This window comes from Molossus molossus, unplaced genomic scaffold (genome assembly GCF_014108415.1).
Source record: "Molossus molossus isolate mMolMol1 unplaced genomic scaffold, mMolMol1.p scaffold_m16_p_4, whole genome shotgun sequence".
In the NCBI taxonomy this organism is placed as follows: domain Eukaryota; kingdom Metazoa; phylum Chordata; class Mammalia; order Chiroptera; family Molossidae; genus Molossus; species Molossus molossus.
In genome coordinates, this window is record NW_023425377.1 from 69,106,261 (window position 1) to 69,129,862 (window position 23,602).

The 23,602-nt window shown below is 48.3% G+C and overlaps 2 protein-coding genes across 2 annotated transcripts; both read right to left on the bottom strand.

The window, feature by feature from the left end:
• Positions 1–2: 2 nt before the first annotated feature.
• Positions 3–5,803, bottom strand: SYDE1 (synapse defective Rho GTPase homolog 1). Its single transcript, XM_036240274.1, has 8 exons — positions 5,693–5,803; positions 3,859–4,200; positions 3,098–3,742; positions 2,718–2,932; positions 1,980–2,106; positions 1,606–1,766; positions 868–1,093; positions 3–543 (listed from the first exon to the last, which is right to left on the bottom strand). The coding sequence occupies exons 1-8, from the start codon at positions 5,778–5,780 to the stop codon at positions 140–142; spliced, it is 2,208 nt and encodes a 735-aa protein (XP_036096167.1). The 5' UTR covers positions 5,781–5,803; the 3' UTR covers positions 3–139.
• A 16,572-nt stretch (positions 5,804–22,375) lies between these two features.
• On the bottom strand, positions 22,376–23,314 carry LOC118616258 (olfactory receptor 1I1). Its single transcript, XM_036241770.1, has one exon. It carries the CDS (start codon positions 23,312–23,314, stop codon positions 22,376–22,378), a length of 939 nt encoding a protein of 312 aa, XP_036097663.1.
• Positions 23,315–23,602: the final 288 nt, after the last annotated feature.

The following is a 23,602-nucleotide window of genomic DNA, read 5'->3' on the forward strand; positions in this document are numbered from 1 at the left end:
GGCTGGCTGGTGGTTAGGCAACTCCCCAGCAATCAGGAGCTAGGCCTGAAAGACAGGTCTGGTCCGCTTCTGTACTTAGGACACTGCCTTGGCAACCAGGAGCCCGGCCCTTAGTAACTGGGGTCCCGCCCCGCTTGGCTCAGAGGCACACGTTGATCTGCTTGGAAAGTTCTCTTTCTAGGTCCAGGATGAGGGCGTCAAAGTCTTTGAGGTTCAGGTGCGGGTTGAAGGGCGCCTCGAAGTCATCCTCGAAGTCGGCGGCACCCGCAGGCTCGCCTGCCTCCTCATCCTCGTCTTCGCTGTCGCTGCCTGTCACGTGGTCGTAGTCCGGCCCGGACAGGAAGTCCCGCCCACAGGGCAAAAAGTCCCTCCCGCAAACGCTCCAGTCGCCGGCGTAGCGGTTGCTCGGGGGGCTCTCGGGACCGCCCCGGCCACGGGGTCGAGTCACTACTTCGGCAGCCGCCAGCGGCAAATGCAGCGGCGGTTGTCGTTTGGGCCGCAGGTACGGGGCGAGGTCCGGAGCTTCTGGGGACCTACGAGGATCTGCAGAGGGAAGAGAGAGGGCTTGTGATGACATTATGTACCGGGCGGCAGTCGGGCCTCTGATTGGTTATTTAGTTAACCAGGCCGATCACGATCCCATTGGCTGGGCTGGTTGCTTAGGCAACCGGCCCTCTGATTGGCGTGTTAAGCAGTATCAAGCATGGATTGGCTGGATCTGAACTGGTTGCTGAGGCAACCAGGTAATGATTTACTCTAATGAGGGGGCACGGCTTGCTTGAAATACGAGACTCTGATTGGCTGCCAGAAAAAGCATCGCCGTGGCAGCCTGGCTTGGATTGGCAGCATGAGCCGGGGCGGACTCACCTGGCCAAGACTGCAGCAGGTAGTGGAGAACTTCGATGTGGCGCTTGAAGTCCACAGTGTTGGCAAGGCCCGGCCCAGAGCTGCGGATACGGGGCTTGCTGGGGTCCTGGCGCGCCGGCAGCAGTACGGGACCGAAGCACACGGCCAGGTTCTGAGCGGTCATGCGATTGTGGGCGTGGAAGGAGGAGACGAGGCGCAGGTGGTCTAGGAGAAGCGTCAGCGTGGCCTGCGGAGAGGGGGTTGGGAGAGCATAAGGAAGACTAAGGCTTCTCAGAATGGGAAAACTGAGGTTCAAGGTCCCACAGCTGGGAGATGATCGAGCTTAGACTCAACTATTAGGTAATAGCTTTGGAATGGCAAAGCTTGGACTTGAACCCATTCCTCTGTGGGTTAGGCAGGGTTGGTATTAATCCCATTTTAAAGATGAGGGTTTGGAAGCATAGAGAGGGTCTAGACTTCTCCAGGATCCTATAGCCAGGAACCTCCCTTGTGAGAGGTTGACAGACCTGTGTTCAGAGTGCATTTTTTATATATCCTAGCGGTGCAACCTTGGGTTATTCACTCAGCTGCTTTGGGCCTCAGTTTCCACATTTAGGAAGTGGGGATACTAATAGCAACTACTTTCTCATGCCACAAGCTCACGGCCATCACCGGCCCAGGCATAGGAATAATGTTCTACTAATGTCAGCCCACTCCCTGTCCTACCCATTCCCCCCCCCCCCCCGGGGCCCAACTCACCCTCTCCACATCTGGCAGGCAGCTGAGGAGCCCACGGGTACCCTCGGCGCTGGGAGGAGCCCTGCTTGGGGGCCCTTGAGCCATGGCTTCCAGCACCACTTGATAGAGGGGCTGGGTGATGAGTGGTGTGGGCAACTCCCGCAGATAATCCTTGAGGATGCCTGTGGACACAGGGCCCACTCTGGTCAGGACAACCCTGGCTTCTGATGCTGGAGGGGTCAGCTGGGGCTGAGAGGGGGGAAGAGGAGGAGGACAGGTGCAGGAAGGTGTAAACAAGGCTAGACAGAAGAGGTGAGGTTCCAGGGGGCCACAGGGACTGCCGTGAGGTAAGGGTTGAATGAGGAGCAGGTGGGGGAGGGAAGAGACATGCTGACCAGTGATGACATTGATATCGGGGTACAGGTCCTCAGAGAGGCAGACAGCTGCACTGTCCCGCTCAAAGGCATCCCGAAGCTCTTTCTTCACAGCTGCTGAACCACATAGACGGTATAGCCCCACTACCTAGGTGTGGGAGCAGAGAGGGAAAGTCTTTTTGCTGGGGCCACAGTTTGATCTGGTCCCATTGGGGTGTGGGCTGGAGTTCCAGATCAGGGTGGCAGTGGGCTGAGAAGTTGGGGGCTAGCTGTAGCCTTACTGGCTGCCTGGACAACCTGGATCTGTAAACCTTCTGCTTGGATCTCTTGTCCTGATACCCACATCCTTTGACTCAGGAACCTGACTTCTCAGCTCACTTGTCACCTCCTCTAGGATGTCTTCCCTAATTACCCCAACCAGCATGTGAGGTCCTGCTTTAAGCTCTCCCAGTTTCTTCAGTCTTATCCCAACCACAGTTTTACATTTGTTATTACGGGAGTCGTGTCTTTTCTGCCATGAGACTTTGAGCTCCAGAGGGCTGGGATCCTGTATCACTAATTGGTTGGATGACCCCTAGGTTTTGGGCTGAGTGCTATGGCCTAAGGGGCCCTCCTGCCCTTGTCTAGGCTGGGATTGGAACTAGGAATATCACAGGTGGGGTGGGGTGGGGAGAGAGAAGGCCTGGCTTCTGTATATTGGGCATCCTGGGGAGTGGATCTCAGGTCTGGGGCTAGCTGGGGTGTGGGTGAGGGGCTCACCCGCAGCCCTCGGCGCTCGATCTGCCCAACACACTTCTGAATGATGAGGGGCACCTGGCCCGGGGGCTGCTCCCGCTCCACCAGCAGCCGCAGGGGCAGCCCAAAGACACGAGGCTCAGCTGTTTCAGGTGCTTCCTGCTGCTCTGACAGGGTCAGCTTGGCATATAGCAGCCCCTGGGGCTCCAAGCGCACAGCCAGCTGCTGGGCCTGACAACCTGAGGACACAAGGGGACTTGAGTGGGGTCTGCCCCCACAGGCTCCTGTTCCCTGGCCTCCTACTCCAAGCCACACCCCCACCCTGGGCTTAGTGCTCTGGGCACTCTGGAGGAAGGGCTGAACCTTGTAGCCTACTGACCCTCCCCCACAGCCATACATCCTACCTCGGAAAACCATGGGCAGCAGCACAGTGCCCTGGGCGCAGGGCCGGTGCCTCCGCACACAAGGGTCCCACACCAGCACCAAGGCTCGCAGCAGCCGGGCAGCCTCAAGTTCCAGGTGGAAGGTGTGGTCCAGACGCAGAAAGTCTGGCCCTCCACGCAGAGGACCAGTTCGGGCCCTGGCCACCCCATCCACCTGTAGCAGGCAGCAAAGGTCTCTAGGGGTGGCCCCAGGCGCAGGCCGCAGCCCTCCCAGCCCATACAGGTGGAGGCTGAGGCGGCCCCAGAGTGCGGCAGGGGGTGCCCGGGCTGATGGGCCCACCTCATAGGGCTGGAAGGCAGTGGGTGACAGGGTCCCTGCTGGGCGCTCTGGTGAGTCACCATCACTGAGGTACCCGGCCCGCAGGCCCCGAGCACCCCCGACCACTGCCTCCCGCCCAGGGGTCCCTACGCTGCTGTCCAGGTGGTAACGGCTAATGACGGAGCCAGTGGGGGCGGCCCGTTCTCGCTCTCTGCCAGCCCTGGTGCCCCGCAGGCTGAGGCGGCGCCGTAGCTCTGGCAGCTTCTTCATTTTCATGGAGAGGCGTCTGGCAGCGCCTGGGGACTTGGTTCGAGAGGCTTTGGTTGGGGAGTTGGCAGGGGCCACACCTGTGGGAACAGCAAACCTCAGGGTTCAGCAACCTGGACTTGGAATGGGGCTGAGGCCTGTGGTCATCTTGGGGAGCCAGAGTGGGGGTTGGGGAGTGGGTGAGGCTTGTGCTCACCTGGTGGGGAAATGTCCTCTGGTTCAGCCAAGCCTGGCTGTGGCCCTGGGGTCTCAGGTACCAGGGGTCTGGGGTCCTCCTCAGGGATGGGGTTGTACCAGATCTCGCCTGCAGGCTCCCCACTTCCAGGTGCCCCAGGCCCCAAACAGGCTTCCTCAGGTGGCTTGGCCCCGCCCAGCACCCATCTGCGACTGCTGGGCTCCAGACTCTGCAGATAGGCCCCCCGTGAAGGACTTCGAGATGCCTCAGGGCTGGGGGGCCCCTCTGCTCCAGCCTGAGATGCTTCAAGGGCCTGGGGCTCTGGCTCTGGAGAACTGGGCTCCGGGTGCTGGGCTGGGTGGCCTGGCAGAGAGCAAGGGAGTAAGACCCAGGCCCCCAGGCCCTCAGGCCCTCAGGCTGCCAAAAGAGCAGCCCCAGCCTAGGCTCTTCCCCCAGCAGGAGCCCAGACGTTTGTTTGGAATGAAATTGATCTCCAGGTTAGAGTCCACCCCATTTTAGTCCCTGAAGTCCCTAACGTCCCTCTGCTTCCAACGTCAGGAGTGCTTAGGTGGGATCCTGTGTTCCTGGCTCTGATTCTTCACCCCTCCCATTAACCATGGCATGGAGCTCTGTCCCTGTCCCTTCTCACTGGGTGGCTTGGGGCAAGTCACTTCTCATCTCTGAGCCTCAGTGTTGTCCTGTAACATGGGGGGATTTGATGCTCTTGCCAAGGGGGTTTTAGGGAGCTAGACATAGGGAGCACTTCCTAGGCCCCCATGTCGTGATTAAGCACATAGCACACAGTGGACATTGGCTGGCTTGCTTGGAAGACAGGAGCAGGCATGACACTGAGCACAGGGTTCTCCTTTCCTGTAGCATGTCACCCCCTCCCCGCAATTCTGCCCCTCCCTGGGAGTGGGCCATCCCTCAGCGCAGACCAGAACCCATGGTCAGTGAGTGCCTTGGCGCCTCCCCTTTGCTTGGTCCTCCCCTCTCTGACATCTCAGGCTGTTTCCTGTGTGTGTTTGTGCGTGGGCACCCAACCCCATCTCTCTACTCTGGGAATCTTTGGGAAGGGCAGGAGGGGAGGTCAGATCCAGGAGTCATCTGGCCTCCCCTCTTTAACTCCTTCCTTCCCCAGACTTCCTGCCCTAGGCAGCTCCCATTTCTTTTAAGGTCTCATCTTGCTTGCCTGCGGACTCTCTCCTCCCATCACCCCTGACTTCTATCCACAGGACTCTCTCCAGCGTCTCTATTGGGAGCATAGTCCAAAGAGGTGTTTAAGACACTTCATTAACCCTGGGCAAATTACCCAACTGCTCTGTGTCTCAGTTTCCCCATCTGTATCAAGGGGACAGTTTCCTGGGGCTGCTTAAATTGAATGCAGCTGCAGTAATTGGTTAATAGGTGGGAGGGGGATGAGGGGTGCCTACTGTGATTGATGTGCCAGGTCTCTCCCTCCTGCAGAAGTGTACCCCCACCTCCTTTCCCGGGTCTCCAGGGCTCAGGGTGCCCCTTGCCCTGACTGGGCTCCAGTGTTCCGGCCTCCCAGTTCCTCCTCCCTCCACTCTCCAGGCGCTCCGTATGGGCCCAATTTCCTGTCAGGGGCGAGGCCCCTCCGGGGCCTCCCAAAGAGCCCGCAGCTCTGGCATCCTGGGCTACACATAACGGTCCGCACCCCCTCCACCCCCAGCCCCTTCTTCCCAGGACCCCTGCCCGTCCCGATCCTTCATCCCAACCTGAAGAGGGCTCCACAGGGATCCCCTATCCTCTCAGAAGACTCTCCTTGGGCCCCTGGACCCCCTCCAGGCCAGTCGGGTTCGGCGCCCCCTCCTTCACCCCCTGTCCTGCTCACCGCGCTCCTTTGCGTCAGACTTTTTCCGGGGAAGTTTCTCCCGGCCCCGCAGGCGGGAGAAGGTTTTCCTGAGCAGTGGCTCGGCCATGCTGGGGCCCCGGCCGGGCCGAGTGCGAGCCGCCCCCAGCCCGCCCTGCCCGGCCGCCCCGCCCGCCCTGCGTCCAGCTCCAGCAGGAAGCGCATTCCGGGAATGCTTGGCCCAAACCTTTCTTTCCCCTTCCCGCGGCCTGAGCAAGCGATGCTGGGACTTGTAGTCGCCCAGGCCAGGAGGGGAGGGAAAGGGGGCTCCAGGATGCCTTAATGGGCTCCAACTTCGATATCATGGCGCAGCCCCGGGCCCTCATCCTTCCACTTTCCCCGTCTCCCTTGGTGATCGCTAGTTTTCTTGGCGTTACTTCCAAAACACGTCCTGCATGTATTCATTCTCCCCTCCCCATCTACTGTTCTAACCTGTTGCAAGCCCTGGTATCACGCCTTTCGATGACACCCCTCTTTCTTAGTCCCCTGTATGCCACCCCAGTGCCTCCCTCCTCCACCGAATTCTGTCTGCCTTCCCAATTCCAGTTACTACTGCTGTTTAACAAACCACCCCCAAACTCAGTGGTGTAAAATAGCTGTTGTATGATGCTCATAGATGCTGTGGGTCAGGAGTTGGGGCAGGGCAGAGCTGATACTGTCTCTGCCCCTCAGTTGGAAAGACTCTGAGACAAATCATCTGGAGGCATGTTCACTCACAGGTCCTGCAGTTGATGCCAGCTGTGGGCTGGGGCACCTACATGGGCCTCTCCTTCCAGGAGGCAGGCAGGATTCTTACACAGCCACCCCCGTCTCCAAAAATGAACAAGGCAGAAACCCACCCTTGGGTGTCACACTGTTACTTCTGGCCCCAGAAGGGGAGATGACATTGATCCTATCTCTCTCAGTGGGTGATGTGTCAAGGTGACCTTGTGTAAGAGGATGTGGGATGAGAGATATTATTGTGGTGGTCTTGGAAAATTTAACCCTCCTCACCCCTGCATTTCTATCTGAACATTCAGCAGTGAACAAGACAGACAAGCATCTGGTGGAGCCTCAATTTAGACAAGGACACAGATAAACTAGAACAAACTATTGGTGCTATTAAGTTCAAGCTGAAGAAAGTATTTGAAGAAGTTAAATATAGTGGTGTAATCATGACTGGATGGTGGTAGGGTATTGGGGAAGGTCTCCCAAGGCGGTACCACTGAAACTAAAGGATGAGAAAGAGGCAGCTTCCGAAGAATCAAGTCTTCTAAGGCAGAGGAAACTGTGTGCCAGGTGATGGAGTTTTGGACAAGATGGGTGGCCTTTCTCTGGATAGAGAAAGTGTGTTTGCTTATTATGTCTCAATGTAAATCTTTGTATTTAGCCTACTTGGAGTTCTTTGAGCTTCTTGGGTGTGTAAATTTACATCTTTCATTAATGTTGGGAAGTTTTTGGCTATTATTTCTTCAGCTATTCTTTCTGTCCCTTTTTTTTTTCTCATTTTCTGGGAGTCCCATTATGTATATATTGGTATGTTTGGTAGTGTCCCACAAGTTTTTTAGGCTCTGTTTATTTTCCTTGGATGTGTGCATTTGGGAGGAGTCAGGTAGGAGAGGGATGGGGTGCACCTCATCAGATCCCTGCCCAGATGTCTTTGAGGTAACTGCTGATAGTGGGGAGAGAGGTTGGAGGTCACGATAATACCTCTTCACAAGTACAAGGCAGGGGATGCAGGACTAGGGTCCCATTGGGGTACCCTTGGACCTCAGAGGAGCTAGAGGCCAATGTGGGGGTGAGAATAGCCCTGGCCCGGCCCATATCACATCAGATAATTAAAATAACAGCTACATGCCATATCAATATTTATTATTTTTCTTGGTAAACCTTTTGGGAGGGTTTCTGTGCTTTTTTTTTTTAATCCTCACCAGAGGATATGTTTCTATTTATCTTTAATAGAATGGGAGGGAGGGAGGGGGGAGAGAGAGAGAGAGAGACATTGATGTGAGAGAGACACGTCAATTGGTTGCTTCTCACAAGACCCCAACCAGGGTCAGGTACTGAACCACAACCAAGGCACATGCCCTTGACTGGAATTGAACCCGTGACTCTGGTCTGCAGGCCGGCACTCTAACTGCTGAGCCAAACCAGCTAGGGCATGTACTTTTTATGTTGCATTTATTTGACTACATGTAGCTCATATAATTCACAGATGGCTATGTGTTTTTTTTTTGGTATGTGCCCCTAGTGGGAACCGAACCCAGGACTCTCTGATCCACAGGCCGATGCTGCAACCGCTGAGCCAAACCGGCCAGAGCTGGCTCTGATTCTTTATCAGCAATCAGAAATTCTTTTTTTTTTTTTTTGGTACAGATAGAGTGGGAGGGAGAGAGAGTGAGAAACATCGATGTGAAGGGACACATCGAGTGGCCGCCACCCGCATGACCAACCAGGGCCGGGGACAAACTGCAACCGAAGTACGTGCCCTTAGCGGGAACCGAACCCGGGTCTCTCCGGACCGCAGGCCGACGCTCTAACCACTGAGCCAAACCGGCCAGGGCCAGAAATTCTTGATAAGTGAGAACAAATGATCTACAAATTGTACATAATGAAATGGTTATGAGTGCTAAACTTAACACTTCATGACACTTGTGCTATTATTCATCTGGATTTTGGAGCATATGTGTGTGTGTGTTTTCTTTCTCCCAAATGTTCTCACTGGCTGCAGGCCTAATGTGCTGTTCTTATGGTGCTGAAGGATAAATCAGCCTCCAGCATATACAACGATTTGTTGAAAGAAGAAACACAGGTAGCCCGGCTGGTGTGGCTCAGTGGATTGAGTGTCGCCCCCAGGACTGAGAGGTCTGGGTTCGATTCCCAATCAGGGCACATACCTGATCCCCAGTAGGGAGCATGCAGGAGGCAGCCAGTTGATGTTTCTTTCTCACATCAATGTTTCTGTCTCTCTCTAAAAAAAAAAAAATCAATAAAATATGTTTTAAAAAATGCAGATAGAGGAGGCTGGCCAGGTTTGAGCAGAGCTCTGCAGCTCTGTGGCAGACAACGGGATTTGGTGGGTAAGTACCCCAACTCCTCACCCTCATATGGAGCGACTGAGGTGTATGTTCCACACTGAGTCCCAGAAGTCCCTATGGGATTGAGCTCTAGCTACCCACAGTGGAAACTTGCATATCAATACATTCTTTACCAATTTAATTCCTTTCTCAGCCTCACTTCTTCACCCCTCTTCCAGACATTCTCTCTAGGGCTCAATTTTCTTATCAGGCCCAAAAGAAGACTGATTCCTTCTGTGGGGTAGGGCCTGAGTCTGTGGGCTAAGTTCCCTGTCCACTACCTCCCAGGATCCTTAGTTCCTGGGGAATGGAAGGTGGAGAAGGTTTTGGGGAGTAGGCCCCAGCTTCCACCTTCTGTTGTCCCTGCACCTGAGGTTCACTTGCATCTGGCATATTCCGGGTGAGGAGGTGAGTGTTGCAGAGGAGCCAGAGAAGAGGCAGCCGCCCAGAGATGTCCACTGGGGCACCGTTGAGGAGCTGGAAAGAGAGAGGGTGGTCCAGGTACCATGAGGTAGCCTCCTGAGGTGGGGTGTGGTTTCACTTGGGAGGCAGTAAGTGGGGTAGCATACCTTAGCCAGAGCCTCTCAGTGGCCTTAGAAAAACCTGGCCAGGCAGCTGTGGAGCTGAAGCTGAGCTGCAGGAGGTTACCAGTCACCTTTGAAGTGCCTTCCTTTTATCAGCTCTACAGCTGGGCTCTCCTGCTGGCCAGGCGCCTGCACACGCCCCAGGATACATTCTGCAGCTGGCTACCTGCAGCATGCCAAGAGCTGCCCTGGTGCCTCCCTTGCAGGGACTAGGGGTGCTGTGTGGCCATCACAGCCTCATAGATGCTGGTTTTTCCAGAGGAAGGGGAGGCAGCTTGAAGAAGGATGGTCAGTCAGGTAGAAAGAGGTAGTCTAGAGTGGGCAGGGAGGCAGGGACCTCATGTCATTTCTCAGCCTCTCCCTCCTCCCTCCTGGGTCTCTGGGCTCTCCTGCACATTCCAAAGAAAGGTTTGGCCCCTGACTGGCTCTTGGGAGGTAGCCTCTAAGCCCTCTTTGTATACCTGTGGGCCATGCCAGAGAATTATGTTGATAGCATAAGTTTTAGTGGGTGCCATGGGCCACACTGTATCAGTTTGACCTCTAGAGGGGCCAGAGACTGAGTAATTAAGGTGAGCCACATGTGGTCAGCCATGTCTATGTGACTATTATGGGCTGAATTGTGCACCTACCTCCCCAACCAATTCATATATTAAAGTCCTAACCCCCTGGACCTCAGAATGTAAATGTATTTGGAGAGAGGGTCTTTAATTAGGTGATAATTAAAATGAGGTCTTTAAAGTGGGCCCTAATCCAATACAACTGGTGTCCTTATAAAAGGAGGAGATTAGGACACAGACATGTGCTCACACGAGAGGGAAGATGATGTGGAGACGGGAGAAGATGGACGTCTGCAAGTCAAGGAGAGAGGAATCAACCTGCCGATGCCTTGAAATATGGAGACTTTCAGCTTCCCAAATTGTGAGTAAATAAATTTCTGTTGTTTAGCCACCCAGTCTGTGGTGGTTTGTTATGGCAGCCCTAGCAAACTGATACAGTGGCCAACCCCCACTGAGAACCAGGGACACTAAGACTTAAGTAAACTTCCCTGGTTGGCAGTACATCACATGTATTGTTACATATCATTGCTGGGAGAATTAAGCACTATCCACACAACTCTACAGGGAATAAAACAGGAAGCTTATGCCTGGTCTCTGTGAGATCCCATCCCTTGTGCTTTTTATCTTTGCTGATTTTAATCTAATTCTTTCCCTGTGATAAACCATGAGTATAACAACTTTGTTGAATTCTGTGAGTCCTTCTAGTGAATCATTGAACCTGAGGGTGGGCTTGGGGACCTCCCACTATGCAGGTTCACGGAGATGGTATTGACTCTCCAAATCCCTGGCAAATGTATACGTGGGCGTAGGAGCTCCCCTCCAGGACCTTACGTATAACTTACTGAGTTCTGCCTCATGCTTTGCTAGCAGTGGCTTTGCAGCCACTTCCACCAGCTGATCTAATTTTTGCCCCCTCCCCACCTCCTGAGCCCTACATGGGGCAGGACATGAACTGTTCCAAGCTGCAGTGTGACTTTGAGCAAGTCACCTACTTGGGAGGCCATCCAGTGTCATGATGGAGAGAGTTAAGGTTTTGGGGTCTCACTAAGCTGGATTGGAATCCCCCACCTAAGTCCAGCATGTGGCCTTGTGGTAGTCAGTTTTCCCCTCTGAGCTGCAGTGCCCAAATCTCCAAAATTGCTTTGAATCACCCAATAAAATCCCATATGTAGAAGAAGTATTGTACTGTAACACTGGCTAGGGTCACTCTGCTCCTTCAGATCTAGATAAAATTGGCTCAAATCCCTTCCAACACTCTCACTGAGATTTTGTAGAATCCCTAGGTCATTATTTTCTCACAGTCTCCTGTTACTGCTGAATTAAATAGTTCTACTATGAGCTCACTGTTCTTGCTTCTCTCCTTGATTTCACCAAGGCTTTTGGGTGTGCAACAGGCTTTACTGAAGGTTGTGGCATGGAAGAAGAATTTATATCTCATACTGCAGCAAGTTAACCTTGACATCTCTGTTCCAACCCAGCCTACCTTAGTCACCTCATCTGGCATCCTACAGTCTTTCCATTATGCTGTCTCCATTTATTCATTCATCTGTTCATTCATTCACTCAACAAATATATTTTGAGTGGCTGTTGTACTTAGCGTGAGGGTATGGAGCTGGGCAAGATAAACAAAAGAACATGGTCTCAGCCCCCAGTTCTGTCAAGTGGGTAAAACAGACATTCATCGAAGAATCACACAAATGAATATAAAATCACTGATGTGATGAGAATGCAGGATAGTGAGTGTATTATGGCACATAATGTAGCTGGGGCAGGGAGAGGGTGAGGAAAGTCTTCCATGGGGAAATGGGGTTTATGTTGAAATCTCAAAGCTAAGATGGCATTAACTCTGGGAAGAAGTAAGTGGAGCAGTATATGCAAAGGTCCTGTGGTACCGCCTTCAGATCTATTTTTTACTTTCTTAAGAAAGGAAGTTACATGTCATATTTTATTACTACATTTTGGGAGAGAAGAGCACATAGAAGGTAGATATTAGTTGCAAATCTTTCTGAATCCTTTTGACAATTTCAACATTTTTCTTTTTTTATTTTAATCCTTACCCGAGGATATTTTTTCTGTTTATCTTCAGATAGAGTGGGAGGGAGGGAGAGTGAGAGAGTGAGAGAGTGAGAGAGAGAGAAACATCGACTAGTAGCCTCCGCAGGATCCTGGCCAGGGATGGGGATGAACTGCAACCCATGTATGTGCCCTTGACCAGAATTGAACCTGCGACTCATTTGTCTGTGGGCTGATGCTCTAACTGCTGAGCCAAACTGGCCAGGGCTTAACACATTTTTTTCAATGGAACAGTAAGAAAAACATGGACAATATTTTATTGCATGTAAAATGATATGAAATTCAAGATTTAATGTCTATAAAGTTTCATGGGTGCTCATACATGCTCATTCTTTGATGTATTGTCTATTGTGGCTTCCATTCTATAACAGCAGAGCTGAGTCATTGTGACAAAAACTGTATGACCCATAAAGCTGATGATATTTATTCTCTGGCCCTTTACAGAAAAAGTTTTTGGACTTCTAATCCAAGGCTCACTAGTGGGTTGGTTCTGTAGCACAAACCCTCTGCATATCCCTGCTTAATAACCCGTATTATGGTCACCTCTACCCTGTGGATCAATCCGGGTGGTGAGGACTGATCCCTGCTACCCTCCACAGACCCCTGCACACCCCACTGCACTTTCACTGTTGGTTGTTTCTCTGAACAACTGAGACTTCGTTCCACCATGGGAACTTTGCACATGATGTTCCCTTTCAAGGGCGAATTCCACCTGAAGTGTGTGGAACTGGGCCCGTTCACAGCTAGGGTGTCTCTGAGAAGAGCTTTTGATCCATTTTGTAAAATGACACTATCGCCACCTGGTGGCCACATCCTCAAACTGTAGCTACAATTCTTTTTTTTTTTTTTTAATTTATTTTTGTTACAGATGTTTCTCCTTTTTTCTGCATTGACACCCTCCTCTCCATTCCCCCCTCATCCAGTCCCCAGCTTTGTTGCCCATGTCCATCTGTTATGCGTACATCCATATAAGTTCTGTGGTTTATCTCTTCCCTCCTCCCCCACCCCCTTTTCTGAGGATTGTCAGTCTGTACCCTACTTCCACATCTCTGGGTCTACCCTGTTCCTCAGACTGTTATGTTCATTATATTCCACAAATAAGTGAGACCATGTGATATTTGTCTTTCTCTGCTTGGTGTTTCAGGCTTTAGAGTATATTCCTAGAAGTGGGATCACTGGGTCAAATGGCAGTTCAATTTTTAATAATTTGTAGTAACACCATAGTGTTTTACATAATGGCTACACCAGTCTGCATTCCCACCAGCAGTGTACTCAAGTCCCCTTTTATTCACACTCTCGCCAGCACTTGTTGTGTGATGATTTGTTGATGGCAGTCATTCTGGCAGATGTGAGGTGATACCTTATCGTTGTTTTAATTTGCATCTTTCTGATGATTAGTGATGCTGAGCATTTCTTCATATGTCTCTTGGCCATTCGTATGTCCTGTTTGGAGAGGTATCTGTTTAGTTCCTCTGCCCATTTTTAAATTGGGTTCTTTGTCTTTCTTTTATTGAACTGTATGAGCACTTTATATATTTTGGAAATTAACCCCTTATCTGATGCATCATTGGCAATTATGCTCTCCCATACGGTGGGTTACCTTTCCATTTTGATGGTTGTTTCTTTTGCTGTGCAGAAGCTTTTGAGTTTGATGTAGTCCCATGTGTTCATTTTCTCCTTTGTTTCTGTTGCCTTACGTGATGTATCAGTGAAAATTCTGCTGCGTATGATGTCTGAAATTTAGTTGCCTACATTCTCTTCTAGGGTTTTTATGGATTCATGAGTCACATTTAATTTTTTTATCCATTTTGAGTTTATTCTTGTGTATGGTGTAAGTTGATGGTTTAGTTTCATTTTTTGCATGTAGCTGTCCAATTTTCCCAACACTGTTTATTTATTTATTTTTTATTCTCACCTGAGGACGTTTTTGCATTTATATTCAGATAGAGCAGGAGGGAGAGTGGGAGGAAGAGAGAGAGAGAAACATTGATGCAGAGAGACACATCGAGTGGTTGCCACCCACACAACCCCACCGGGGCTGGGGACAACCTGCAACCGAGGTATGTGCCCTTAGCGGGAACCAAACCTGGGTCTCTCTGGTTCACGGGCCAATCATTTAACTGCTGAGCCAAACTGGCTAGGGCCCAACACCATTTATTAAAGAGGCTGTCTTTACTCCATTGTATGCTCTTGCCACCTTTGCCAAATATTAATTGAGCATAATGTCTTTGGTCAATTTTCGGGTTTTTGTTCTGTTCCACTGATCTATATGCCTGTTCTTGTGCCAGTACCAGGTTGTTTTGATTACAGTCGCTTTGTAGTATAACCTGATATTCAGTATTGTGATCCCACCTACCCTGTCCTTCTTTTTCAAGATTGCTATGGCTATTCGGGGTCCTTTTTGGTTTCATATGAACTTTTGAAGTATTTGTTCTAGTTCTGTGAAATATGTTGTTGGTATTTTGACGGGGATTGCATTGAGTCTATAGATTGCTTAGGGTAGTATGGACATTTTATATTTATTTATTTATTTATCCATTTTTTTGCTCAGATAGAGTGGGAAGCTAGAGAGAGGAAGAGAGAGAGAGAGAAACATCTATGTGAAAGGGACACATCGAGTGACTGCCACCCACAGCCAACCAGGGCCGGGGATAAACTGCAACCTGGGTATGCGCTCCTAGTGGGAACTGACTCCGGGTCTCTGGACTGCAGGCTGATGCTCTAACCGCTGAGCCAAACTGGCCCAGGCAGTATGGACATTTTAATGATGTTAATTCTTTCAATTCATGAACAAGGTATATGCTTCTACTTTTTATATCTTCCTCTATTTCTTTTTCCAATGTCCTATAGTTTTCTGCAAATAGGTTTTTTACTTCTTTGGTGAAGTTTATTCCTAGGTATCTAAATTTTTTTGCCATGATGGTAAATGGGATTGTTTTTTTAGTTTCTCTTTCTGTGAGTTCATTATTGGTATAAAACAATGCCATCAATTTCTTTTTTAATTTAATTAATTATTATTATTATTTTTTTGCCTCACCCGAGGACATTTTTCCATTTTTGGTTCAGAGAGAGTGGGAGGGAGGGAGAGGAAGAGAGACAGAGAGAGAGAAACATCGACATGCAAGGGACACATCGAGTGGCTGCCACTTGCACGACCAACCAGGGCCGGGGGCAAACTGCAACTGAGGTACGTGCCCCTAGCGGGAACCGAACCTGGGTCTCTCTGGACCACAGGCTGACGCTCTAACTGCTGAGCCAAACCGGCCAGGGCTAATTAATTTATTTTTGTTACAGATAATTCTTTTTTCTTCGACTGATTACCCCCTCCCCATCCCTCTCCACCCTTTCCCCAACCTTGTTGTCCAAGTCCATTTTTCATGTGCAAATGCATATACGTTCTGTGGTTTATCTCTCCACACCCACCCCCACCACCCCCTTTTCTGGGGATTGTCAGTCTGTACCCTACTTCCACGTCTCTGGGACTACTCCACTCCTCAGACTGTTATGTTCATTATATTCCAAAAATAAGTGAGATCATATGATACTTATCTTTTTCTTTTTGGCTTGTTTCGCTTAGGATAATACTTTCCAGGTCCCTCCATGTCATCTCAAAGGATAAGAGATCTTTCTTTCTTACAGATGCATAGTACTCCATTGTGTATATATACCACAGCTTTTTTATTTATTCGTCTACTGATGGACATTTGGGCTGTTTCCAGATCTTAGCTATTGTAAATAGTGCTGCTATGAACATGGGGGTACATATATTCTTTTTGATTGGTGTTTCAGGCTTCTAAGGGTATATTCCTAGAAATGGGATCACTGGGTCAAATGGAAGTTCAATTTTTAATTTTTTGAGGTAACACCATATTGTTCTCCATAGTGGCCGCACCAGTCTGCATTCCCACCAGCAGTGTATTAGAGTCCCCTTTTCTCCACATCCTTGCCAACACTTGTTGTTTGATGATTTGTTAATGGCGGCCGTTCTGACAGGTGTGAGGTGATACCTCATTGTTTTTTTTTAAATTTGTGGAATGTATTACAGATGTTTCTCATTTTGCCCCCAATGACCCCCTCCTCCCCACTCCCACCCCACTCCCACCTTTTTCCACACTATTGTCTGTGTCCATTGGCTATGCATATAAGTTCTTTGGTTTATTTCTTCCCACCCCCCAACCCCTTTCCCCTTGAGGTTTGTCAGTCTAGCAGTGAATTTGTACTACTTAATCCCTTCACCTTTTTTACCCATTCCCCCAACCCCCCTCCCATCTGGCAACCAACAAAATGTTCTCTGTATCTATGAGAATGTTTCCGTTCTGCCTGTTCATTTTGTTTGTAGATTCAATTGTCGATAGATATGTATTCATTGACATTTTGTTTGTTCATATATTTTATCTTTTTCTTCAAAAAGACCCTTCAACATTTCATATAATAACGGTTTGGTGGTGATGAAGTCCTTTAACTTTTTCTTGTCTGGGGAAGTCTTTATATGGCCATGGATTCTAAATGACAGCTTTGCAGGATAGAGTAATCATGGTTGTAGGTTCTTGCTTTTCATCACTCTGAATATTTCTTGCCACTCCCTTCTGGCCTGCAAAGTTACTTTTGAGAAATCAGCTGACAGACTTATGGGAACTCCCTTGTAGGTAACTAACTGCTTTTCTCTTGCTACTTTTAAGATTCTCTCTTTGTCTTGAAACTTTTGCATTTTGATGATGATGTGTCTTGGTGTAGGCCTCTTTAGGTTCATCTTGTTTGGGACTCTCTGTGCTTCCTGGACTTGTATGTCTGTTTCCTTCACCAAGTTAGGAAAATTTTCTTTATTGTTTCAAACAGGTTTTCAATTTCTTGTTCTCTCTCTTCTCTTTCTGGCACCCCCAAGATATGAATGTTGGCACGATTGAAGTTGTCTCTGAGGCTCCTTACACTATCCTCATTTTTTAGATTCTTTTTGCTGTTCTGATTGGGTGTTTATTGCTTCATTATACTCCAAATCGATGGTTTGCTTCTTGGATTTATGTACTCTACTATTGAATCTGTGTAAATTATTCTTTATTTCAGTTAGTGCCTCCTTCATTTCTGACTGTGCATCCATCATTTCTGACTGGTCCTTTTTTATGTTCTTGAGGCCGTCAATAAGTTCATTGAGGTTCTCACTAAGTTCATTGAGCATCCTTATAAGCAGTATTTTGAACTCAGCATCTCTTAGGTTGCTTATCTCCATTTCACTTAGTTCTTTTCCTGGGGTATTGTTCTGTTCTTTCATTTGGGGCCCGTTTCTTTGTCTCCTCATTTTGGCCGCCTCCCTGCGTTTGTTTCTATGTATAACTTAATGAGAGGTATAGGGCTAGCTGAGACCAGATGCTGCTTATTTGAAAGAATTTAGGAAAACCTGAAGCAGGATCCAAGGCAGGCCAATCCTATGGAAAAGCAACTGGCAACAGCTTGGGTGGGCCTGAAAGTTGGGTGGGGCAGGGCCTCAGGGAATCACCAGGGCGGGGCTACCAGTGTTAGGTTGCTGGAGTCCCAGATATGGTGGCTTTCTGCCGCCCCAGGGAAGGGCTCACCAAAGGAACAAAGGCCTCTGACAGCAAGTTTGTTCTGTAGAAAGCCCCCTCTCCAGCCCTCACTCCAGTGCCAAACAGCTCAGTTCTTCCCTGTATGTCTCTGGCGACCCTCGAGCTGCCTCCCTCCAAGCTTAGAGGGAGTGAGTCCAATACTTCTGTGCATGGACCCTTTAAAAAGCTGCCTGGGACTCCAGCCGCGTTAGCTTCCCTAAGCCTCAGTTTCTGCTGGTTTTTCCAGCCAGAAGTTATGGAGACTTCTCTTCCTGGCACTGGAACCCTGAGCGAGGCGTCTGGTGTGGGACGGGGACCCCTCAGTCCTCAGGGAGGACCTTCCCAGCCAAGGTATCCTCCTGATTTTTTCCGCCACACATGGGTGTAGGACCAGCCCATCTGCCTCTGCCCCTCCTACTGGTCTCCATGTGGCTGCTTCTTTAATTTTGTAGTTGGAGGACTTCCATTCAGCTTGATTTCAGGTGGTTTTGAATGATGGTTGTTCTGGAGTTTAGTTGTAACTTTGATGTAGTTGTGGGAGGACGCAATACCGCGTTTACCTACGCCGCCATTTTGACTGGAAGTTCCCCCCTCATTTTTTTTTTTTAAATTTGCATCTCTCTGATGATTAGTGATGTTGAGCATTTCTTCATATGTCTTTTAGCCATTTGTTTGGAGAGGTGTCTGTTTAGTTCCTCTGCCCATTTTTAAATTGGGTTCTTTGTCTTCCTTTTGTTGAGTTGTATGAGTACTCTATATATATTGGAAATTAACCCCTTATCTGATACATCATTGGCAATTATGCTCTCCCATACAGTGGGTTGCCTTTCCATTTTGATGATTGTATCTTTTGCTGTGCAGAAGTTTTTGAGTTTGATGTTGTCCCATGTGTTCATTTTCTCCTTTGTTTCTGTTGCCTTAGGTGATGTATCAGTGAAAATTCTGCTCCGTATGATGTCTGAAATTTTGTTGCCTACAGTTTCTTCTAGGATTTTTATGGATTCATGAGTCACATTTAAGTCTTTTATATATTTTGAGTTTATTCTTGTGTATGGTGTAAGTTGATGGTCTAGTTTCATTTTTTGCATGTAGCTGTCCAGTTTTCCCAACACCATTTATTAAAGAGGCTGTCTTTCCTCCACTGTATGCTCTTGCCACCTTTGTCAAATATTAATTGAGCATATTACCTTGGGTCCATTTCTGGGTTCTCTGTTCTGTTCCACTGGTCTATATGACTATTCTTGTGCCAGTACCAGGCTGTTTTGATTACAGTGGCTTTGTAGTATAAACTGAAATCTGGTAATGTGATCCCTCCTACTTTGTTCTTCTTTTCCAAGATTGCTGTGGCTATTCGAGGTCTTTGTTGGTTCCTTATGAACTTTTGAAGTATTTGTTCTAGTTCTGTGAAGTATGTTGGTGGTATTTTGATGGGGATTGCATTGAATCTATAGATTGCTTTGGGCAGTATGGACATTATAACGATGTTAATTCTTCCAATCTATGAACAAGGTATGTGCTTCCACTTTTTATATCTCTCTCTATTTCATTTTTCAATGGCCTGTAGTTTTCTGCAAATAGGTCCTTTATTTCTTTGGTTAAGTTTATTCCTAGGTATCTTACTTTTTTTGCTACAGTGGTAAATGGGATTTTTTTTTTTTTTTTAGTTTCTCTTTCTGTGAGTTCATCATTGGTGTATAAGAATGCTGTCGATTTCTTGATGTTAATTTTGTATCCTTCTACTTTGCCAAATTCATTTATTAAGTCTAGTAAATTTTTGATGGAGTCTTTGGAGTTTTCTACATACAGTATCATGTGATCTGTGAATAATGACAGTTTCACTTCCTCCTTTCCAATTTGGATCCCTTTTATTTTTTCTTCCTGTCTGATTGCTGTGGCTAAGACTTCCAGTATTATGTTAAATAAGAGTGGCAAGAGTGGGCATCCTTGTCTTGGTCCTGTTCTTAAGGGAAATGCTTTCAGTTTTTGCCCATTGAGTATGATGTTGGCTGTAGGTCTTTCATATATGGCCGTTATTATGTCGAGATATGATCCCTCTATTCCCACATTGCTTAGCCTTTTTATCAGAAATGGGTGCTGGATTTTGTCAAATGCTTTTTCAGCATCTAGTGATATGATCATGTGGGTTGAATCCCTGGTCGGGGCATGTGGAGAGGCAACTGACCCATATGGTGTTTCTCTCTCTCCCCTTCTCTCTGAAATCAATACAAAAAAAATTTGATTCAGTGAGTTGTCTGCTACAGCATCTGAGCCTTCATTTCTAGCAAGCTTCCATGATGCTGATGCTTCTGATTCCTGACCTACATGAGTATCAGGCTTTGCTTTTTCTATAGAAAATGGTCAACCAACTCAGTAAAAGGCCAGATAGTAAATATTTTAGACTTTGCATGTCATAGGGTCTCTGTCAAGAGCTCTCAATTCTGCCTTGTGGCTTGAAAGAGCCATAGATAATATATAAACACATGAGCTTGGCTTTGTTCCCAGAAAACTTTATTTATGGGTGTGAAAATTAGAATTTTACATAATTTTAATGTCCCAGGATAGTCTTCTTCTTTTAATTTTTCCAACTATTTAAAAATGTAAAAAATATTCTCAGCTTGCAGTCTGTACCAAAACAGGCTGCAAACTGGGTTTGGCTCACGGAGCCTGAGTTTACAGCCCCTGGTCTAGGCATTGAATTCTAGACAATATCGTGTGTTATTAAGACCTAGGACTCTGAGGTGGGCCCTCTGTTATGAACCTTAGGTACCACTTATTAGCAGCTTCCCTTTTTAAGCTTCAGTTTTGTCATCTGTAAAACAAGGAGTTTTATTACCTACCTTGTAAGCATTGTTGTTGAAAAAAATTTTTTTTTATCCTCATCCAAGGATATTTTTCCATTTATTTTCGGGGGGGGGGGGGAGAGAGAGAGAAGAGAAGAGAAGAGAAGAGAAGAGAAGAGAAGAGAAGAGAAGAGAAGAGAAGAGAAGAGAAGAGATTGCTGTGAGAGAGACACATTGATTGGTTGCTTCCTGCATGTCCCTGACCAGGGCCAGGGATGAACCGCAACTGAGGTACATGCCCTTGACCAGAATTGAACCCAGGATTCATTGGTCCATGGGCCGAGGCTCTACTGCTGAGCCAAACCAGCCAGAGTTGTTGTTGAAAGTTTAATGAGATAATGCATATTAAAGGCTTAGCCCCATGCCAGTTACTAATAAATCTCAGCTGTTGGTGTTATTTTTGTCATCACATTGAGACCCAGAAAATGAATTTATGCACTTAAATCTTTTATCATTTTGTCCATTTGCAGCCCAGACCCCCATAACCAGAACACTCCTTAGGTCATGAAGTTGAGAAGATATATCTGGGAATGGTTTTTGTCCAATGCCAGTTTTTCCTAACTAACTATATGCATTTGCTGGGACTGAGTAACAAAGTACCACAAACTGGGAGACTTATACAGAGAAATTTTTTTGGTCACAGTTCTGGAAGCCAGAAATCTGAGATCAAAGTTGTTGGCAGGGTTGGATCCTTCTGGGGGCTTTGAAGGAGAATCTGTTCTATGCCTCTCCCCTGGCTTCTGGTGGTCTGCTGGCAATTGGTGTCATTCCTTGGCTTGTAAAAGCATCACCCTGATCTCTTCCTTCATCTTCACATGGTGTTCTCCCTGGGTGTGTGTGTCTGTGTCCAAATTCTTTCTTCTTTTATTTTTAATTTTTTTTCCAGATAAGGTGGGAGGGAGGGGGGAAGAGAGAGAGAGAGAAAGAGAAAGAAACATCGATGTGAGAGAGATACATTGATTCATCGACTGATTGTCTCCCGCATGACCCCAACCATGGCCAGGGACCAAACCGCAACCCAGGTATGTACCCTTGACTGGAATCGAACCGCGACTCTTTGGTCTGGCCAACGCTCTGCTGAGCAAAACCAGCAGGGGCAAATTCTTCCTTCTTATAAGGTAGTCATAAAGTAGTCATATTGGATCAGAACCCTTGATAACATTCTGAGGTCCTGGGGGATAGACTTCAACATATCTTTTTGGGAGGACATTCTCTGTGAATTTCCTGCTACCCTATCTGCTTGTTGCTGATCATGCCTGTAGAATTATATTGGGGTTGGAGTCAGGTAATGGGCATCACAGGAAACACATGGACATCACAGGAAACACATGGACACTGGAGCTTGTCCAGGACCTGTGTCCTCAAACTGTGGCCCATGAACTCCCCACATTAGCCACCTGAAGAGCATGAAGAAGGCAGATTCTCAGGTCCAGTGACCGCCCAATCCCCTGAGACAGTGTCATGGTCTCCTATGACCAGTGTGAGGGTGGGTGGCATGCATGGAAGTCCTGTTGATGACGATGATCCCCACCTAAAGTCATGGCCACAAGGTCCCCAGTGACACCTGGTGGATGCTGAAGCCAATCACAAGAGAGCTAATCTAATTAGATACTATCAAAGTCCTTCCCCAAGTCACAAGGGTAGCTGGCTTTATCAACATTAAAATGGGAGTAGCCAATCTTTTGTTTGACTAGTATTATACACATAGCAATCCTACAAGGTTGATACTGCAGAGAGCTAATTGAAAGTTCTCCCTGATACTTTGATCTTCACAGGGAAGATAAATCAAGGAGAAATGGGTGCCTCTCCCTTTGGGTTTCTGTAGCTCTTCATTCATCCTTTTGTGACACATTTGTCATATTGTAACAATTTGTTTACATGTCTCTATCCCCCACTAGACTCTGAACACCTTGAGGTCAGAGATGGCATGCATCTCATTCTCCCTGGTACCCTACTGTGATCCTGGAACACAGTAGATGCTCAATACCTGTCCCACCCTAGGACTGAGAGGTGGTTCTGCTGAGGAGCTTCCTCAGGGCTGCTTTTATGTCCTTGTTCCTTAGACTGTAGATAAAGGGGTTCAGCATGGGGATGACCACACCGCACATCAGGGCAGCCGCCTTGTCCTTCTGGGAGGAAGACGGAGATGCGGGCTGCAAGTACACGGCGAAGATGGTGCCATAGAACAGTGACACCACAGTGAGGTGGGAGCCACAAGTGGAGAAGGCTTTCCATTTGCCCTGAGAAGAAGGGATCTTGAAGACCACCCAGAAGATGCAGGTGTAAGAGATGAGGATGCATGCGAGTGGGCTGATGCCCATGAGGATGCCAAAAGCAAAGATCACCAACTCGTTGGTGTGTGTGTCGGAGCAGGAGAGCTTCAGCAGGGGCATGAGGTCACAGAAGAAGTGGGGAATTTCAGAGCCTGCGCAGAAGGTCAGTTGAGCCATGAGGCAGGTGTGCACGAGTGACTGGAGGTTGGAGATCAGCCATGGCCCACCGACCAGCAGCCCACAGACACGGGGGCTCATGATGACCAAGTAGCGCAGAGGGTAGACAATGGCCACAAACCGGTCAATGGCCATCATGGCCAAGAGGAAGCTGTCCATGTTCCCGAACAGGTGGAAGGCATACATCTGAACAAGGCAGCCGGCAAAAGGGATGGCTCGGCTCTGGGACCAGAGGTTTGCCAGCATCTTGGGGACAGTGGTAGATGAGAAGAAGGCATCAATGAGGGAGAGGTTGGCGAGGAAGAAGTACATGGGTGTGTGGAGGTGGGAGTCTGAGATGATGGTCAGCATGATGAGCAGGTTCCCAAAGACAGTGATCAGGTACATGGACAAGAACAGACCAAAGAGGAAGGCATGATGCTCTGGCTTTTCTGAGAGTCTCAGGAGGAGGAATTCTAAGACTGCTGTTTGATTTTCTGGTTCCATGAGTAGCCTGCGTCTACTGTGAGAAAAAAAAAAAAAGGTGGTGGGGAGGTGGGTAAAGGAAGCAACATAAAACTGGGAGTCAGAGATGCAGATTTATTCCTGGGGCTCCACTGAAATCTGCAGGATTCTGGGAAAATCCATGGAATCCTTACAGTAAATCTCGTTGTTTCCCCAAATAAAACAATTCATGCCGGCGGCAGTCTGTATCTCAAAGACCTATCTGAGTTGTTTAGAGACAACTTGCATATTGTTCATAAACATCTTTGTGACTCTTCAGTGGAGCAAAGA